General features: G+C 55.2%; 1 protein-coding gene across 1 annotated transcript; it reads right to left on the bottom strand.

The window, feature by feature from the left end:
* Nucleotides 1-541: 541 nt before the first annotated feature.
* Garem2 (GRB2 associated regulator of MAPK1 subtype 2) lies at nt 542-14,629 on the bottom strand. Its single transcript, XM_026407478.2, has 6 exons — nt 14,518-14,629; nt 11,493-11,633; nt 5,703-5,833; nt 3,687-4,733; nt 2,308-2,471; nt 542-1,879 (listed from the first exon to the last, which is right to left on the bottom strand). Exons 1-6 carry the CDS (start codon nt 14,627-14,629, stop codon nt 865-867), a joined length of 2,610 nt encoding a protein of 869 aa, XP_026263263.2. The 3' UTR covers nt 542-864.
* Between the last annotated feature and the right edge of the window lie 1,852 nt (nt 14,630-16,481).

The raw sequence follows: 16,481 nt of genomic DNA, 5'->3' as shown, positions 1-16,481 counted from the left end.
GAATGTGGGGTGGTTGACCACTGCTTGCCTCTAGAAAGAAGGAACAGCTGACCGAAATCCACCTGCTCTTCCACAAAGCCGTCTTCAGAGACAAGTCTACCTGACAAGACGGATGGCTGGCTGTGGTGAGGAGCAGGAGCTGGGGCTAGAAAGCACTGGGGAACACCTGCCTCCCTAACTAGATAGGTCAGCAGCAGAGCTGTGCTCTTCCCAAGTTGTCACCCAGAACAAGAACCCAGGGGTGGAGCCTCTGAGGTGCTGTGACACAGGCTTGTACTTGAACTTATGCTCAGGGCCAGGCACCTATATCATGGGAAAGCAGAGAGAAGGAAGGGCATCCCAGAGACACAAATCTCACCCCTAACTCTGGGTCAGCCACAGGCCAGAAACCCACAGAGCACATAGGAGAGCGGGCACTTGGGGCATTTGTGCTTAAATTATGGACCATCTGCCCTTCTCTCTAACCTGAACCTACAGGTTTGAGAAGCATGTAATTGTGAAGGATTGCTGCCGAGCAGGGGAAGGTGTCCCATCACTGTGAAGGCCACCTCTTGACATACCACCATCCTCCCCACTAAAAATCACAGCAAATGTTTCACCAGGTCTGGTACATAATGTGCCTCCAACCCCCTCCCCATATACTCTGCACAAAGGCAAGATGTCCCCTTGCAGGGATCTGAGCCCAGAAGACCACCCAAAGTGTCTCTCCTGGTAACTTTGAGTGCTGCCGATCAGTCTTAGTCTTGGAAAGATTCTCCCACAGGCAGCCCTGCCTCTCAGAGTGCTCTGTCCCTGGCAGACCGACGACTAGTCCCCAGAGCCTCGGAGCCAGCATTCCAATAGTGCAGTGACTGGCAGGGCAGTTCATATCTTGGGCCTCCAGCCTTTGATGAACTGCATGATCTTCTTGACCTGCAGCTTGGTGAGGTGGAAGTCGTCGGTCAGGATATCCTCACTGAGCTGCACAAAGATGCTTCCATCAATACGCTCTCGGGCAAAGAAGCTCACCACATCCTCAGAGAGCCCAATGAAGCGCAGACTGCGAGAGACCTCCTCCAGGGAGAGCGCAGATAGGTCTGCAGGGGGCTGCCAGGAGGGAGCATCCCGGCCTCCAAAGCCTGGGGCTCCATCCCGGGGACTGGCAGGAGGACCCTCCATCCGCCCTGGGGTAAGAAAGAGTCGGGCTCCTCCTGCCTCAGGCCCCTGCAGAGCAGCTGGTGACAGTGAGGCAGGGACCTGCCTCAGCACCAAACCTTCTGGCTCAAAGGCTTTAGGGGGTCCAAGTGGCGAAAGGCAGGGTCCAGGCCCAGGTGCCCCCATGACTCTGGGCTCCTGGCAGCGCAGCAAACCGAGCTCTGGAGAACTGCTCTGCCCTAGCTCAAAGGGATCCAGGGGCTCCAGGGCTGGTTCTTGCCACTCGGAGGATGAGGGAGAAGAGGGAGGAGCAGCTGAATAGGCCTGGCCTGGGGAGGCTGGGCCTGGGGAATGTGCAGGGCTGGAGGTAGCCAAGGCACTGGAGGAGGTTGTGGGCCCAGAAGAAGTGGCAGGAGGGCCTGTTGGGTAGGTGGGCCCTGAGAAGGGGTTGGGAGCTCCTAAGGGAGCAAAGCGTCTCTGGGAGTGGGAGGGCTTGAACAGGGGTGGACAGCCATGGTAGGTCTTGACTGGGGTGTCAGCCCCCAAAAGGGAGGGGGCTCGACCACTCAGGGGCTCTGCAAGGGCCCTAGAGGCCTGGCTGGGCTGTGTGGTTGTGGAGGGCAGAGGACCTGGGGGTGGGCGGCTGGAGGACTCGCCCACCTTGCAATCTCCCCAGGTGCAAGGGTAGCAATAGAGGGAGTAGGCATCTGGTGACGGGGAGCCACTGCCATTGCGGGAACCCGTGCTGTAGCAGAGACACGACACATAAAACACATAAGGCAGAGCAAGGCAATAAGGAAGGGGTCACACACAAGGCAGCAGACCACAGCTGTCAGTCATTCCCACGTCCTGCCAGCACACCAGCCCCCAGGCTGAGGCCCCTGGGACTGCCCTGTTCTTTCTTCCAGCATCCCCAACACAGAAAACACAGGTGGGAAATTAAAATTAAGTAAAATTTGAAAACTAGCCAGTAGCACTCCTGCAGGAGTCCCAGGAAAGAACCAGAGTCTTGCTCTCAAACCCTCCTCCTCACTTAGGAAGGAAAGGAGCAGAGGGAGGAAGAGACAGGGCAGGTCACAAGCCACACCTCCTACCTTTTCTTAGCACTCCCCACCTCCCCTCCCTTGATGCACCTTAGGAGAACCCAGGAACCAGGAGAAGGGAGGGACTCACCCATCCTGGAGGCCAGAGGAATAGTAGGAAAGGCTGGAGCTGGGTGAGTGGACAGGCTGCAGCTTGGGGAAGCGGGGCGGCACAGGGGGGCTGCCTGAGAGCCGGCCACTGCCACCCCGGGGAGGCACAGGGGGTGCATTCAGGAGGCGGCACTCCTCTTTCACCTGTAGGCAGAGAGCCATGACTCCACTGTCACAGGCAACTGACACCCCATAACTTCCCTTTTCCAAGTAGCTGGGAGAGGGTTGTCTGGGACTGACACTTTGCCCAGGTTTGCCAAGAGGTTGCCTTGCCAGACACCCCAACTACCCATCCAGCCACTCACCACCCCTGCCTATTTCATCCACACACTTTTGCCACAGTACACACCTATTCCCCTGTAAGTAGATTTAAAAAAAAAAAAAAGGAAAGATAAACAGACATATTCCTTTCTCAAGAAAAAGAGGAAAACTGTGTGATAGAGGAAACAAAGGTAAACAAAAGTCACTGCCATCTGGATCCCTTCTTTATAGGTAAAGCACCTCCCTATGCTTTCTTATAGATCAAATACTTCCTGGGATGTTAATGGCATTATGGGTAGGGAAAATGTTCTGTGGACAATTAAGCTTTGGAAACTCTGTATTAAACAGGTTTCTTGGGGCTGGAGTTGTGGCTCAGTAGTAGAGCACTTGCCTAGCATGTGTGAGGTACTGGGTTCGATTCTTAGCACTGCATATAAATAAATGAATAGAAATAAAGGCCCATCAACATCTTAAAAATATATTTTAAAAAAATTTAAAATGAGGTACTGGGGTTGTGGCTCAGCAGTAGAGCTCTCGCCTCACACGTGGGAAACTCTGGGTTGGATCTTCAGCACCTCATAAAGATAAATAAATAAAATAAAGGTACTGTGTCCAACTACAACTAAAAAATAAACATTTAAAAAATTTTAAATGGTTTCTTTTAAAAAGAAACAATCAAGTTTCCTTAATGCAGGACTTTTCAGAGCCTTTAATATGCCACCACTCTCAAGCAAAGAGATGAAGGCTAAGAATCACACTCAACATTTTCTGAACTTATTTCACCACAGGACCTTCTTTTTACTAAATGACTTAAAGGATTCCGGAAGCTTCCAGGTGACACTTTCCAGACACGCCCAAAATCTCTGAGGTTGGGGGCCTGCTGGCACCTTTGCTCCCACACCTCCCATAACACGTCCCCTGGTATCCCTTCCTACAAATACTCTTGAGTGTTTTTTTTCTCCCTTCCCCGCACTCCTTTGTCACCCTCTGTCACGCACTCCAGGGTCATCATGAAAAGCTCAGCAGCCTCCTTTGAGGATACAGCTACGAAGCTGCCCTCCTGGCAGCACCTTCCTCAGTCCCAGGAGGCTCACTCACCGCCTCTGATTTGGGAGGGACTGGAGGCGGCGGCGCTTCCGGCTCGCAACGCGGAGACCCCGCGGCTCCAAAACAGATGAGGTCTGGCCCTGGGGGCGGCCGGGCGCGGCCCTCCGCGAGGCTCTCGGGAGCCTGATGCGCCCACAGCTCCTCATAGGGGATCTCGGCGGGCGGCGCGGCGGGCTCGGGCACACCTGCCCAGTCCGGGCTCACGTACTCCTCCTGGTCGCGGTCTGTGGAGGGCGCGGGCAGGGGCGGGCCGAGTGCACGCGCGGGCCCCGGGGCGCGCGGCGCAGGCAGGCAGAGGCGCGCGCGGCGCGGGCTGGCGCAGTCGTCGGTGAGCTCGGCGGGCGCCTCGCGCACGGCTGTGGAATACTCGTCCGGGTCGAAGCGCTCCCGGCAGTAGGAGGCGCTGTCGCGCACCAGACGCTCGACACGCGGGTCCCCGGCCAGCAGGCCCTGCGGCAGCGCGAAGCGCGGTGTGTCAGTGAGCAGCAAGAAGTGCAGAGGCGCCGGGCCTTCCCGGCGCAGCGCCAGCCCCAGCACCACGGTCTTGGAGATGATGCTGACCAGCTTGTAGCAGTGGCCTTCCCGTACCGGGTGCAGGTCGTAGGGGTTGCGCGGTGGCCGGCTGGGCACCAGGACGTTCACTGGCAGCCGCACGCGCTCGATGATGGCGCGCACTGTGTGCTCGCCCTCCTGCATCTGCAGCTCCAGCGGGCTGCGCGTACTGAAGCGGCCCTGGCACTGGAAAGGCAGGCTCAGGCTCTCGTTGGTGCGGTGATTCATGCAGATGAGGCAGGGCATCTTGCCTTTGATGGGCCTGGCACCCCCACCGCCGCCCGCAGCTCCCGCGCTCCCCGGACTGCCCACCCCGGCCAGCGCCCCGGCGCGGCCCAGCTTGCGCAGCAGCGTGGTAAAGCGCGAGCGCTCCTTGGTGGTCTTGGCGCACAGAATTTCCGCCTGGCCCATGAGAGTGAGCTCGTCGCCCGCGTGCAGTGTGAAGTTGTACACCTCGCTGTCCTCGCTGAACTCGCCCGACACCACCTGGGGAATCCCACAGACAAGGCCAAGCTTGGCCAAGGTCCCAAGGAAAGCCACGCAGGGCTGTCCAGGTCAGGAGAGCAGCACTCCCAGGACTGAACCAGAGCAAGAGCACTGGACGGAAGGTCAGGAAACCCATGCCCCTTCCTGGAAAGGCCATGTGGAGGCTTTGCAACCTTATGGGTTGCCTGTGGGGGCCTTGAGTTACCTCATATGATAACTCTCACTTCTAAGAGTTGCTGTGGGATTGAACAGGCTTTACGTATAGGGAAAGCATTCAGTAAATAGCAAACTTACTACATCATCTTTGCCATCTGAGTGATAATGTCCCACCCATCCAACAGGGCTGTGAAGAGCAATGAACTGATGGATAAGTAAAGGGTTTATTGGCCGGTAGTAGTGGCCCATGCCTGTAATCCCAGCTGGTGGGAGGTTGAGGCAGGAGGATAGCAAATTCATAGTCAGCCTCAGCAAAGTACTTGAGGCCCTTGGCAACTTAATGAGAACCTGTCTCAAAAAAATAAAAAAGGGATGGGGATGTGGCTCAGTGGTAAAGCGCTCCTGGGTTTAATCCCTAGTACCAAAAAGGAGAAGAAAGAAATAAAGGGTTTATTATCAGAGAAGAGCTTGCTGCACAGAGACTAGGACTCTGCACTGTGTGCCCACTACAGCCATACCCCACACATGCCAAGGGTGCTAGGGCAGCTGCAGTGCCAGGACAGGCTCTCCTGAAGTGTCTCCAAGTCATGGCATAACCCTCCCCCAAACCACTCCTGCTACACCACCTGCCCCAAGAAGTCCTTAGGCCCTGTTCTTCAGACATGGTCTGATTGTGCCAAAAGCCCTCAATGAGTTCCCAGAAGCCATTCTCCCTCCTAGACCCTAAAGGCAACTCTCCAGTCACTATCAGGGTTGTTCCTGAGGGAGGGGGCCATGGTGAGGGGCACTATGCACAGTGCTGGGAGGACTGACCTTGACGCTGAAAGTGATGGCTTCCATCACAAAGATGCGGTCAGGGAAGACACTGGCCACCTCCTCCACGCTGCTGAAGTATCTCACCGGCTCCCGCACATCCCGGGCCTGCTCCAAGAGCTTGAACTTCCCTGTACAGGGGGATACAGATTGCTGGGGGCCTGCCTCCTTGAGGCCTGCATCCTAAGAGCCCCCTAGGCCCCTACTTCTTGCTACGTTCATCTCAGCCAGTCCCTCTGGAACTCAGGTGGGCAGAAGAGGAGGTGTGCTCTAGCATGGGTTTAGGGGGAGGGTCATCTAGCTCAAGCCTCAAAGGAGGAGGTGAGCAAACAGAACCCAGCCAGCATCCTGGTATTAGCATCTTCTCCTGTCTTAGCATCTCCTCCTGTCTTAGCTTCCCGAGCTGCTGGGATTACAAGTATACACCACCATGCCAGGCAGGGACTATGTATTTTGCTGACTCAGCAGATGCCCCAGCAGACAGACTTTAAAGAAGTGATGCTAATCTGTGACGCTGACACTTCATGAAAACTATCTCACGTCACTGGCCACACATCTTTTATGTGCCCACCCACATAAGCACAAGGACCACTTTGAACCACCCTGCCATTGGATACATGGCCTCTTCCAGTCTTTATAGAATGAGTCTGATACAGGTGAGCGAACAACAAATGGAGAGAAGACGAGGTGTCTCTAGTCCTCCTGGTGATTGGTTCTGTCACAGTTCACTCACATATTTATGACACAAACATTAATGGTGCACCCACATCTGCTGAGTCAGCAAAATACACAGCCCTTGCCTGGCATGGTGGTTTACACCTGTAATCCCAATAGCTGGGGAAGCTAAGACAGGAGGAGATGCTAAGACAAGGATCTGGCTGGGCTCTAGATCCCTGAGGCTTGTCAGTCACCATGCTAGACTCTTTAAGGGGAACAACTCTGTGTAACTTTGCCCCCCAAGAAATTCAGACACAGTGGGTGAGCCAATAAGTACTTAATGGCAGCAGGATGTGACAGGTATTATACCAGACTCATGACAAAAGAGCTAGAGGACTGCTGGGTTGGAAGAAATCTGCCCAAGAGAGGGCGAGGAGATCACTTAGCTGCACCTTAAGAATCAAAGGCACCAGACACAGTGGCATAGGCCTTGTAATCCCATGATTTGGGAGGTTGAGACAGGAGGATTACAAGCTTGAGGTCAGACTCAGCAATTTAGCAAGACTCTATTTCAAACCAAAAACTGGAGAGCTGGGGCTGTAGCTCAGTGGTAGAGCCCTTGCCTCACACTTGTGAGGCACTGGGTTCAATCCTCAGCACCACATAAATAAAAATAAAGACATAAAAAGATACTGTATCCATTAAAAAAAAAATAAAAACTGAGGATGCACCTCATTGGAAGAGCCCCTGCTTTAATACCCCCATTACAAAAAAAAAAAAAAAAAGGGTGGGGATGAAAGGGATTTTACAGAATGGGCATTCCACATGACAAACAGCACAAGCCAAGACAGGGACACAAACAGGTCATCTGCCCCAAATTGTGCATGCCTGAAGGGAAGACAGGAGGAAGAGTAGAAAGAAACTGTATTTGAAAGGGCTCTGGATGCTGTACTAAGGCAAGAGAACTTTATTCTGTAAGAAATAAGGAAGGTTTTGAACAAGGATAGACCATGATCCAGGTGAACTCTATTAAGATGAACAGAAGACCAGTTGGATAAACAGTTCAGTAACAAGTTCTGGAAAAGATCCAGAAAACAGAAAAAAACAACAACCAAAAAAGAAAGAAAGAAAGAAAGAAACAAACAAACAAAAAAACCAGACCAGGGGATACTTGGAAGGGAGACTCCTCAGATTCAAATGACAGGAGAGATGAAGGAAGGGACAAAGGATACTCAGCTCAGAAGTGAGAATGTTGTGGGGCAGTTTCTGGAAGCCGGAGGAAGGGGCCTCTAGGTGGTACCTCCAGAACAGCATCACCAGTGAGAGCCCAGAGCCTGGGGACACCTATTCAGAACAACAGTAAATACCAGTGCACAGGTGTCAGCCTCAGCTGTCAAGTTTGATGGCTCAGGGAAGAGTAGCTCAGGGACCCTCGGGGGACCCACATCCTAGAAGAATGCCCACACTGCTCCTAACATGGACGCACAATGTTGTATACAGTATGTGTTGAAGGAGGGTCCTGAAGTCCCGAAAGTTCACTCAGAGACCTAGACTAAGATATTCCAGTCACAGGCCATGAAGAGTAGAGGGCCAGGGCCTGAAGCACAGCATCAAGAAGCTGGGAGAGAAAGCAAGCAGGGAAGCCAAGAAAGAGAAGGGAAAGGTAAGAGACATTCCTGACAGCAGGCTGGGAGGGGAAGCCCTATTCCTGCCCTAACTCCCTGGGATGCTAAAGAAAAAGGTTTCAGAAGTGCCAAGGCCCCAGAGGGCAACAGAAATTAAAAGGGGGAGCTGGGTATGGTGGCCCACACCTGTAATCCCAGTAGCTCTGGAGGCTGAAGCAGGAGAATCACGAGTTCAAAGTCAGCCTCAGCAATAGCCAAGGCGACAAGCAACTGAGTGAGAACCTTCTCTAAATACAAAATAAGGCTTGGGGCTGGGGATGTGGCTCAATGTTCCAGTGCCCCTGAGTTCAATCCCCAGTACCAAAAAAAAAAAAAAAAAAAAAAAGAAAGAAAAAAAAAGGAGAGAGAGAGAAATTAAATGGGGAGAGGGTGCTGGGGTCAGGAAGCAGGAACTCTGCTACCTTACCACCCGTGAGCCAGCAGTCCCCTTCATCCGTAGCACCTCCCCCATATCCATCCACACATAACCTCCGCCCCAACCACAAGCAGTCAAGCAGGGAGAAATGCTCGCTGCCCCCTGTGGGGAGATTTGGAGCCAAGTCTGGACTGAAGCCTAGGGAGGATGTGGCAGGGAAGATCGATGTAACCATGGCACCCAGCACCGCCCCCCTCGGCCGCTCAGCACCGGTCATTACTGGTGGGAGGAAGGAAGAGAGACCTCCTGGGAGTGATGCTTCGGCCCTTGGAAGCCTTCTCCTCCCCACTGAGGCTTCCTCTCCAGCCTCTCCCCACAAGGGAGGCAGGGTCCCCACCGCTCTAGGGATTGTCCCACCCTGGCCTCCCTCGCCCTGCCCCTAATCCCTGCCCCGTTCTTCCCAGAACACTTTCGAGCTGCGCTGATCCGCCCTTCCATTCTGAAGCACTTTGGGGGCTGCAGCAGGTTTTTTTCACCGCCCCTTCCCCCAGCAGCTGACCCCAGCTCAACAAAGACCCCCAGGTGTAGCTACGTGGCAGAGCGCTCGCCTAGCGCGAAAGACCGAGTTCGATTCCCCAGAACCGCAAATAGAAAGGGGGGAAATGAGAATACGGTGGGTGAAGCACGTTTTTAGAATCAGTCGGCCACCAACCAGCTGTGGGACCCTAGGCAAATTATCTAATCTCCCCAGCTGCAGTTTTCCGTCTGTAAAATGGAAGCATTCTTCGTGGCTCACCCCGCGCACCTGCCCAGTGTTCCGCAGGGCACAAGTTCGGGCAATGCTGGGGAAGGGGCGTCCCCTGGGAACGACGCGCAGCCCCTCAGCGGGGATTCTCTCAGCGAAATCAGGTCCTCCCGACTTCGGAGGGCCGCAGTGGAGACCCGGGTCACCAGGCAGCGTCGCCGGCTCGCCCTCCCTCTTCTTCCTTCCCCTCCCCCACCTGGCCGTGGCTCTCTCCGCGGTCCGCAGCCGGCCGCCCTGCCCTCGGAGCACCATTACTAATTCATCCGGAGGGCTCGGCGCCTGGCCTGCACTCAGCCTCCTCGTCAACTCGTCAACCCGTCAACCCGAGGCCGCCCACCCCGCAGAGGCCCAGCGGGAAGGCCGGGCTGGGGCGGCCACCCTCGGTAGGCCAGCTGTCGCCTATGGCGCCCACCCTACTCACGCCTGCAGGGAGCACCAAAAGAGACAGATGACAGGGTTGAGGTTCCCCTGGGCCCATAATTCCCGGGAAGACTCTGTACCTTGGCTTCCCAGTTTTAGTCATGCAACTGAAATGAAAGAAGTCCCTGCTGAAGTCACTTTTCTGTCAGTGAGGGCTTTACCCAGCCTTTGCTTTATTCCAAGACCTGATACCTCTCCCGGAGCTACTGCCAGATCCTGAGTCCAGGCGGCCCCCAAAGCCTGCAGTCAGGGCAGAACCCAAAGTCAGGAAGCCACTGGGATAATTTCCTCACCTTTTCCTGAGTGTGGGGAGGTTTTGAAGTAGCAACCCCACGCGGGAGTGGGGGCGTGGTAAAGAGCTGAAGTCTGTGAAAAGGGCTTACTTAGCCCTGTCCCAAATCAAGGGGAGGCTGCTGGAGGTAGTGGCACCTGTCAATGGGACTGCAAGACTTTCCAGCTCAAAAGGTTCTCAGCTTTTGTTGGGAAGTCACACTGCAGTGAAAAACACAGGACTAGCTACCGAAGATGTGGAGTCTCAGTCTTGGGTAAGTTAAGGGACGTGCCCCTTTCTCACAAGTGTAAGGATGAAATAACAGTGCTCAACCCAGGGTCTGGAACAGCTGTCACACCCTGGCTCAAATGGGACACTCTAGGACTGGACCACCAGACTCTCATCCCTCCCACACCAGGGACGACAGCCCTGCATTCTTGGCACTGTGCGGCAAGCACCAGTCCAGTAGTCAAGACACCTCGCTGCTGGCCTTTACCTTCCCTTACTTGCTGTGTGACCCTGGGAAGGTCACTGTCCTCCTTAGGTACTAGATTTCATCATCTGCAGAATGAAAGGGCTGCTTTTGTTGCTGTCAGCAGAACCCTTTCTTCAAACAAAATCTTTGCCCCCCCCCAAATACTAGGGATTGAACCCAGGGCTGCTCTATCCCTGAAGTACATCCCTAGCCTTCTTTATTTTTTATTTTGACATAGGGTCTTACTAAGTTGTCAGGTTCCTAAGTCGCTGAGGCTGGCCTAGAACCTAAAATCCTCCTGCCTCAGTCTCCCAAATTATCAGGTTTACAGTGTGCGCCACAGTGCACAGCAAACAATCTTATTCAATCACCATCATAAATAAAAGACATAAAAGTATAATCCTTAATTCAAAGCTTTAACATTTGCTTATAAAGCCAATCAAGGAAAGCAGTGAGTTTAACCCAAAAGCTAGGAAAAGAGAATCAACGCTGACAGGGATCGCTAGGTTTCTGAAGGTTGTGATTGGACAATACTGAGATCCTGGCAGGAGATCTTTTCGATGGGGATCTGCACACACAAAAAAAAAGGTTAATGAGGCAGCTCAAGGCATACACTGAAGGCCTTCAATTAGGGGTAAGATTTAATTTGTAGTGATTTAATCATTACCTTAAAATCTATTCTAGGGCTGGGGATGTGGCTCAAGTGGTAACGCGCTCGCCTGGCATGCGCGGGGCGCTGGGTTCGATCCTCAGCACCACATAAAAATAAAATAAAGATGTTGTGTCCACCGAAAACTGAAAAGAAAAAAAAATACTAAAAAAAATATTTCTCTCTCTTCTCTTTCTCTAAAAAAAAAAAAAATCTATTCTAAAATAAAATGTGAACAATGGTCTGTAAACCTGAGAGCCACCTCTCCAGAACCCAAGACTCCACAGGACAACAGGGACACCACTTGGCCCTAACTCCCACCCTGACCCTAACTACCACCCTGCCAGCCATGTCCTTCCTCGCTCACCTCTGCAGCTTCAATGAAAGGTGATCACCAACAGCTTCCCCTCTACCTCTGTTCTCCCAACCCCCAGCCCAAAGCCTTTATGTCATCTGTCCCTGGCTGGGCACACCTGGGTATTGCAGGGGGATGTCGATCTTGGGCCCTATGACATAGTGGCCCTCTTCCAGGGTATGAGCTGTCACCGTTGTCCACTGTCGGCAAGAGTGGATGAGCAGGATGTCTCGCTCACTGACGCCCTCAGCATATTCCCCTGGGAGAAGAAAGAAGGACAGAGGAGGAGGGAAAGGAAGAGGGAACGTTAGGAGGGGCAGAAAAACAAGCAGGGTGAACTCCTCAGACCAAGACCCTGCCTGGTGACAACTCCCCATGATCTGATCCCCATCCAGGTCAGCAATACTCAAGGGACAGGTGGATGCCAGCTGTGGCTTTTCGGCTGTGAGTCAGGCTTGAGCCTCTCAGAGCCCTGACTCCCAATGGGGCCTCCCCCCTAGCCCAGCCAAGGCCCTCATTCATCACGGAGTGCTTGCTGTCCTGGCCTGAGAGGAGCTGGAGACTCCCAGAGGATGAGCACAGCCGGCCTCTGCCCTCCAAGAGCCCTCAGGCCTCCTGGGACATGAGAACAGCAAGTTTGAGGCACTAAACAGAGAGTGTCTGGGGACTCAAAAGAGTAGAACAGTGGCTTGGGCTGGGGGTGGAGTGAAGGAGATAAAGATGGACTGGAGATGGGCGCTGAAGCTCAGGACCAGGCAAATTCACCCCAGTAGGACCCTTGGTGCCCAAGCCAGTGCCAGGCAGGCAAGGAGGGCCTTGTTGGGGGAGTAGAGAGGACTGAGAAGGGACTGTCCCTTGTGGGTCCCAGCTGTGAGAACTTCCTCAGAGCCACAGGTCATTGAGGTCAGGAGAATGGCAGTGTTACAGGAGCTGATTCCGGGCTTTCTCATGGACAGCCTTTCAGCCCACTGCATAGGCTATAAGCCCTTTCAAAGGCAGGGGAAGAGCCCCCATACCATACCCCATCTCACAGAAGTCCTTCCTCTCCTGGCCCTTCATAAGGGGGTGGAGGGGGGCAGATTTAAAAGCCCAGTCCAGGAAAGCAGCACTGGGGCTGAGGCATTGGAGTTGGAAAGGGCCTGAGCCCAGGAGGCTGCAACCCCAGCAACGGTTTCCAGGGGAGCAGGACGGGCAGCCCAGCTTCCAGGAGGCTGATGGGCAGGCATCTCCTGGCTGCAGCTGGTGGACAGGGTGGGGGTGGGGGTGGGGCACTACTCCTTCCCAGTCCCCTCAGACACAACTTACTAAATTTCTGCCAGTCAGCCAGACGGGAAATGGTTTACTCTGATGGCTCAGCCTCCATAAAATATGTGGCCTCCATTAAGTTGGGGGTGGGAGGACGGGAGTGGTATTCAAGGCTTGTAGTGTTCCTACTGGTGTGTGTGTGTGTGTGTGTGTTACAGAGAAGGTGTCACCTGAGTCTTCCTACTCAACTCTTCACCTCCTGGGTCAGAAGAAGCTCTGAACTCTACAATCTCTTGCTGGAGCTCCGCTGAGCCCCTCCCATTCTTCTGTAGGAACACAGGCCAAAGCCACACAGACATACACCAAGAGCCATAGGTCATGATCACCAACAGTTCAATCACAACATCCTACAGAGACAGGTACTTGTCACCCAAACAACATCACTCAAATTCATGATGCCACCATGGGGTCCCTCCCAAATGCAGAGGCACACAGGGACCTTCAAGGACACACAATCTGATCACATTCACGCTCTAATGGTGAACACAGCCAGAGGCACACACTGACAAAACCGCAGGGCCACCACACCATTGTTCACTTATTCTTTCATTTAATCCACAACCTTTGTTAGGCAAAGATGCCCTCCCTCTAGGAGCTCGCAGCTGAGGACAAGAAACTGACCATTATAATGGGGTGCACAGCAGGAGACAAGACAGGTGCCAACAGAGCCCCCAAGCAGCTCTATTAGACTGAGGAGCTCAGAAAAAGCGCCCAGGCAGGGGAGATGACCAAGAGGTTGTGTGGGAAGTAGCCAGGAAGCACCCAGAACAGCATATCCCATTTACACGCAGACACACACAGCCTTGCTGCTGACACCGACAGTCTCAGGATCACAGGGTGACCATCAGTACCGATCCCGAGAACAAGAGTGGGACAACCAGGCGGCCCCGGCATGTGTGCTCTCTTAGGGAGTGCTCAGGGACACGCTGACGCTCTCTGATCCCACTCCGTGCCGCTGTGGGTCGGAGGAGGGGCTGCCGGGCCGGCGGAAAGGAGAGCAGAGGAGCCCTATTAGCATTCAGGGAAGCGAGTGTGCCAACGCGGGCCAAACCCCTATTCTTCTCACACACAAAACCCCCGGCCTGGCAGCCAGCCCCAGCTCCCGCCCCTCCCCCAGCCAAGCAACCCCTCTTCCCCCAAACGGTCCCCTCGATCCATGCAACCTCCAGGCGTCCCTTCTCAGGCCCCCATGTACGGTCCCATCAGCGGAACAGCCCGGGACCCTGGGTCCTATGGAGAAGTGGGTCCAGAGGTCGGGAGGTGGAAGGATCTTGGGGGGATGCTGGCGGCAGGGCCCGCTCACTCGGGCCTCTCCGGAAGGTAGCCCGTCCGTCCGCAGCACCGGAGGCCGCTCTCCGGGATGCCAGAAGAGGGTGCCGAAAGAGTCCTAGAAGGGGCCAAACGGGACTAGGGAGTGCCAGAGGGGGAAAGACGGAGTAAGGTGCCCAAGGGATGCGGCAGGATGAGGTGGGAGGCCACAGACAAAGGGAACGAGGGGGGCGCGGCCAGGGCGGGGGCTAAGGGGCAGCGGGGAAAGGGGTGCACCGACGGGACGGGCGCGGTGGCTCGACTGCACTCCGGGCTTCCGAGGGGCCAGAAAACTCGGTCCTGGACTCTGTCCCGGGTTTCTGTCCTGTGCCGGTCCGTGGGGCCTAGGAGGCGGATCCTGGGCTCGTGGGCCCGGGGTGTCCTGGGGAAGCGCTCAAGGAGCCGCGTGGGGTCAGCCCTCGGGAGCCGGGAGGGCCAGGACCGAATCCTCCAAGCGGCGCCGCCAGCACCAGCAGAGCCCCGGGATTTCCCCCACGGGCCCCAGGCCCGCTCCCCAGGCCCCTGGGTACCTGGTCCGAGGCAGGCGAGCGTGGGCAGGCGGCAGCGGCTGACGATGAGATCGAGCGGGAAGGCGCCCATGCTCCAGCGCAGGCCGGCCAGCCCGGCCGCCAGCTTCTCCATGGCATGGGCGCCCCCGGGGCCGCCGTCCCGGGGCCCCGACGGCCAGTCCCGCGCGGCCGGGGCTCCGCGCCCGCCGCAACCTCCTGGGGCCGCCGCGTCGCTCCGGGGTAGGCAGCCCCGCCGGGCGGCGGGCGTCACGTGGCCGGCCTCCCGCGGGGCGCCCGCCCCCTCCTCGGTCGGCCCCTTCGCCCCCGCCCCTCGCCCCGCCCGCGCCTGAAGCCAAGGCCCGCCCCCCTCCGGCCGCTAGCGGGAGGCGCTCCCCGGCACCCAGGTGACAGCCAGTGACCGGGAGATGGGGGGGCTGGGAGGAAAACGAAGTTCCGAAGTGGTATCTGCGCGACGGAGTGGAGATCGGCCTCCCCTTCCCAGCGGCATATGTCTGGGTCCCCTTTACCCCCTGGAAGGGATGCCGCGCCCCTTGTGACACGAGAAGTCCCCCGAGATGATCCTGTTCCATTACCCAAAACGCCTGTTCTGAGTTCGGGGGCTGCGAACCGATCAGTGGTTCCTGCTTCTAGCGTCCAGCTTCGCAGAGCCGAGCGAGGCAGCTTCGTGGTTCCCACTTCACCGTGGAGCAAACTGAGGCGTAGGAGCAGGTGACAGTCAAAACTTGAAACCAGGTTGACTGCAAATCTCATTGCCTGGTACCACCGCTGCTCCTCCCTCGTAGACCACTTTCCGAGTTCCTGGCGCCTTCTTACCCGGTTTTCACTAGTCCTTGGGTCCATTCTATAAATGAGGAAACTGAGGCTTGATCTCGTAACCAGTGGTCAGTTCTCCCAGGTCGGTATGCATTTGAGTTACATCCCCAAGCCTGCTCTTCCTTTCCTGGTCTCCTCCTCCTTCCAACCCCTTTAGGCTCCAGCTCCAGTGCTCCCTTTGGGAAGCCCTTCCCAGAAGCTGCCGGTGTGGCCTTGGCCTCGCTACCCATCCAGAGAACCCCTTCGCCCTCGGTGTGTCTGCGGCGCCCTCTGCAGGTGGTCAGTGGCTGGTGCAGGACTGTAGCGGGCAGGCCCACAATGCTACACCAATAAGAAGTGGGCCTTGGTGTACCTTGGCTGATCCTTCAAGGGCTCCATTGACTCTAGTCCTCAGCCTGGGGACCCTCGGGAGGGCCATACATACATACGAAACCCTCCCTTCTGAGGTGACAATATCCGGTCTGAACCCCAAGAGAAATGTCACCATATAGCTTGAGAACTTCTCAGGAAAAGAGATGTTTTGTATCACTGGCCCCATCTCCACCTGTTGCAAGAGGGAACCGAGACTCTGAGAATGGAAGTGCTTTGCTCCAAGGTACACAGAGTTTTAAGGAGCAGAGCCTGACTGAAGGCTGGCTGCCACTCCATGCCACCTGCCCTCCACACCATCCCTCACCCACCAACCGCAGGGGAAGGCTTTCTTTCCCTTCAGCCAACCCAGTGATTTGGGGTACCTTGGGGATCCAATTTATCTTGGGGCTGGGGTGGGTGGGGTAATTCTCAGGGAAGTGGGAAGGGGATAGGTGGCAGAAAGGATAAAGAAATCAAGCTGGTGGTAGTGTCTCATGACTGTAATTCCAGTAATTTGGGAGACTGAGACAGGAGGATTACAAGTTCCAGGCCAGCCTCAGCAATCTAGTGAAGTCCTAAGCAAATAAATAAAAAGGTCTGGGATTGTAACTTGGTGGCATAACACCTCTGGTTTCAACTTTCAGTACAAAAAGAAAGAAAGGGGGGGTAGAGGGAGAGAAAGGTGAAAATACAGGGCTCTAAGAAGGGAATAGAAGGGTGAAGTGGTGAAAAAGGCCAGTGAATGGAAAGGTTGTACCCTAGATTCATTTTTCTTTCTACCTTATAGGGTCTCTCTTGAG

Source organism: Urocitellus parryii, chromosome 12 (assembly GCF_045843805.1).
Source record: "Urocitellus parryii isolate mUroPar1 chromosome 12, mUroPar1.hap1, whole genome shotgun sequence".
Classification (NCBI taxonomy): Eukaryota; Metazoa; Chordata; class Mammalia; order Rodentia; family Sciuridae; genus Urocitellus; species Urocitellus parryii.
This window is presented reverse-complemented; position numbering and strand designations above follow the sequence as displayed.

Coding starts and splice junctions, on each gene's coding strand:
- Garem2 (XM_026407478.2), bottom strand. CDS start 14,629: ATGGAGAAGCTGGCGGCCGGGCTGGCCGGCCTGCGCTGGAGCATGGGC. Junction 5,834..11,492: donor CATCCCCCTGCAATACCCAG/GTGTGCCCAGCC, acceptor CCCCCTGTACAG/GGAAGTTCAAGCTCTTGGAG. Junction 4,734..5,702: donor CCATCACTTTCAGCGTCAAG/GTCAGTCCTCCC, acceptor GGGATTCCCCAG/GTGGTGTCGGGCGAGTTCAG.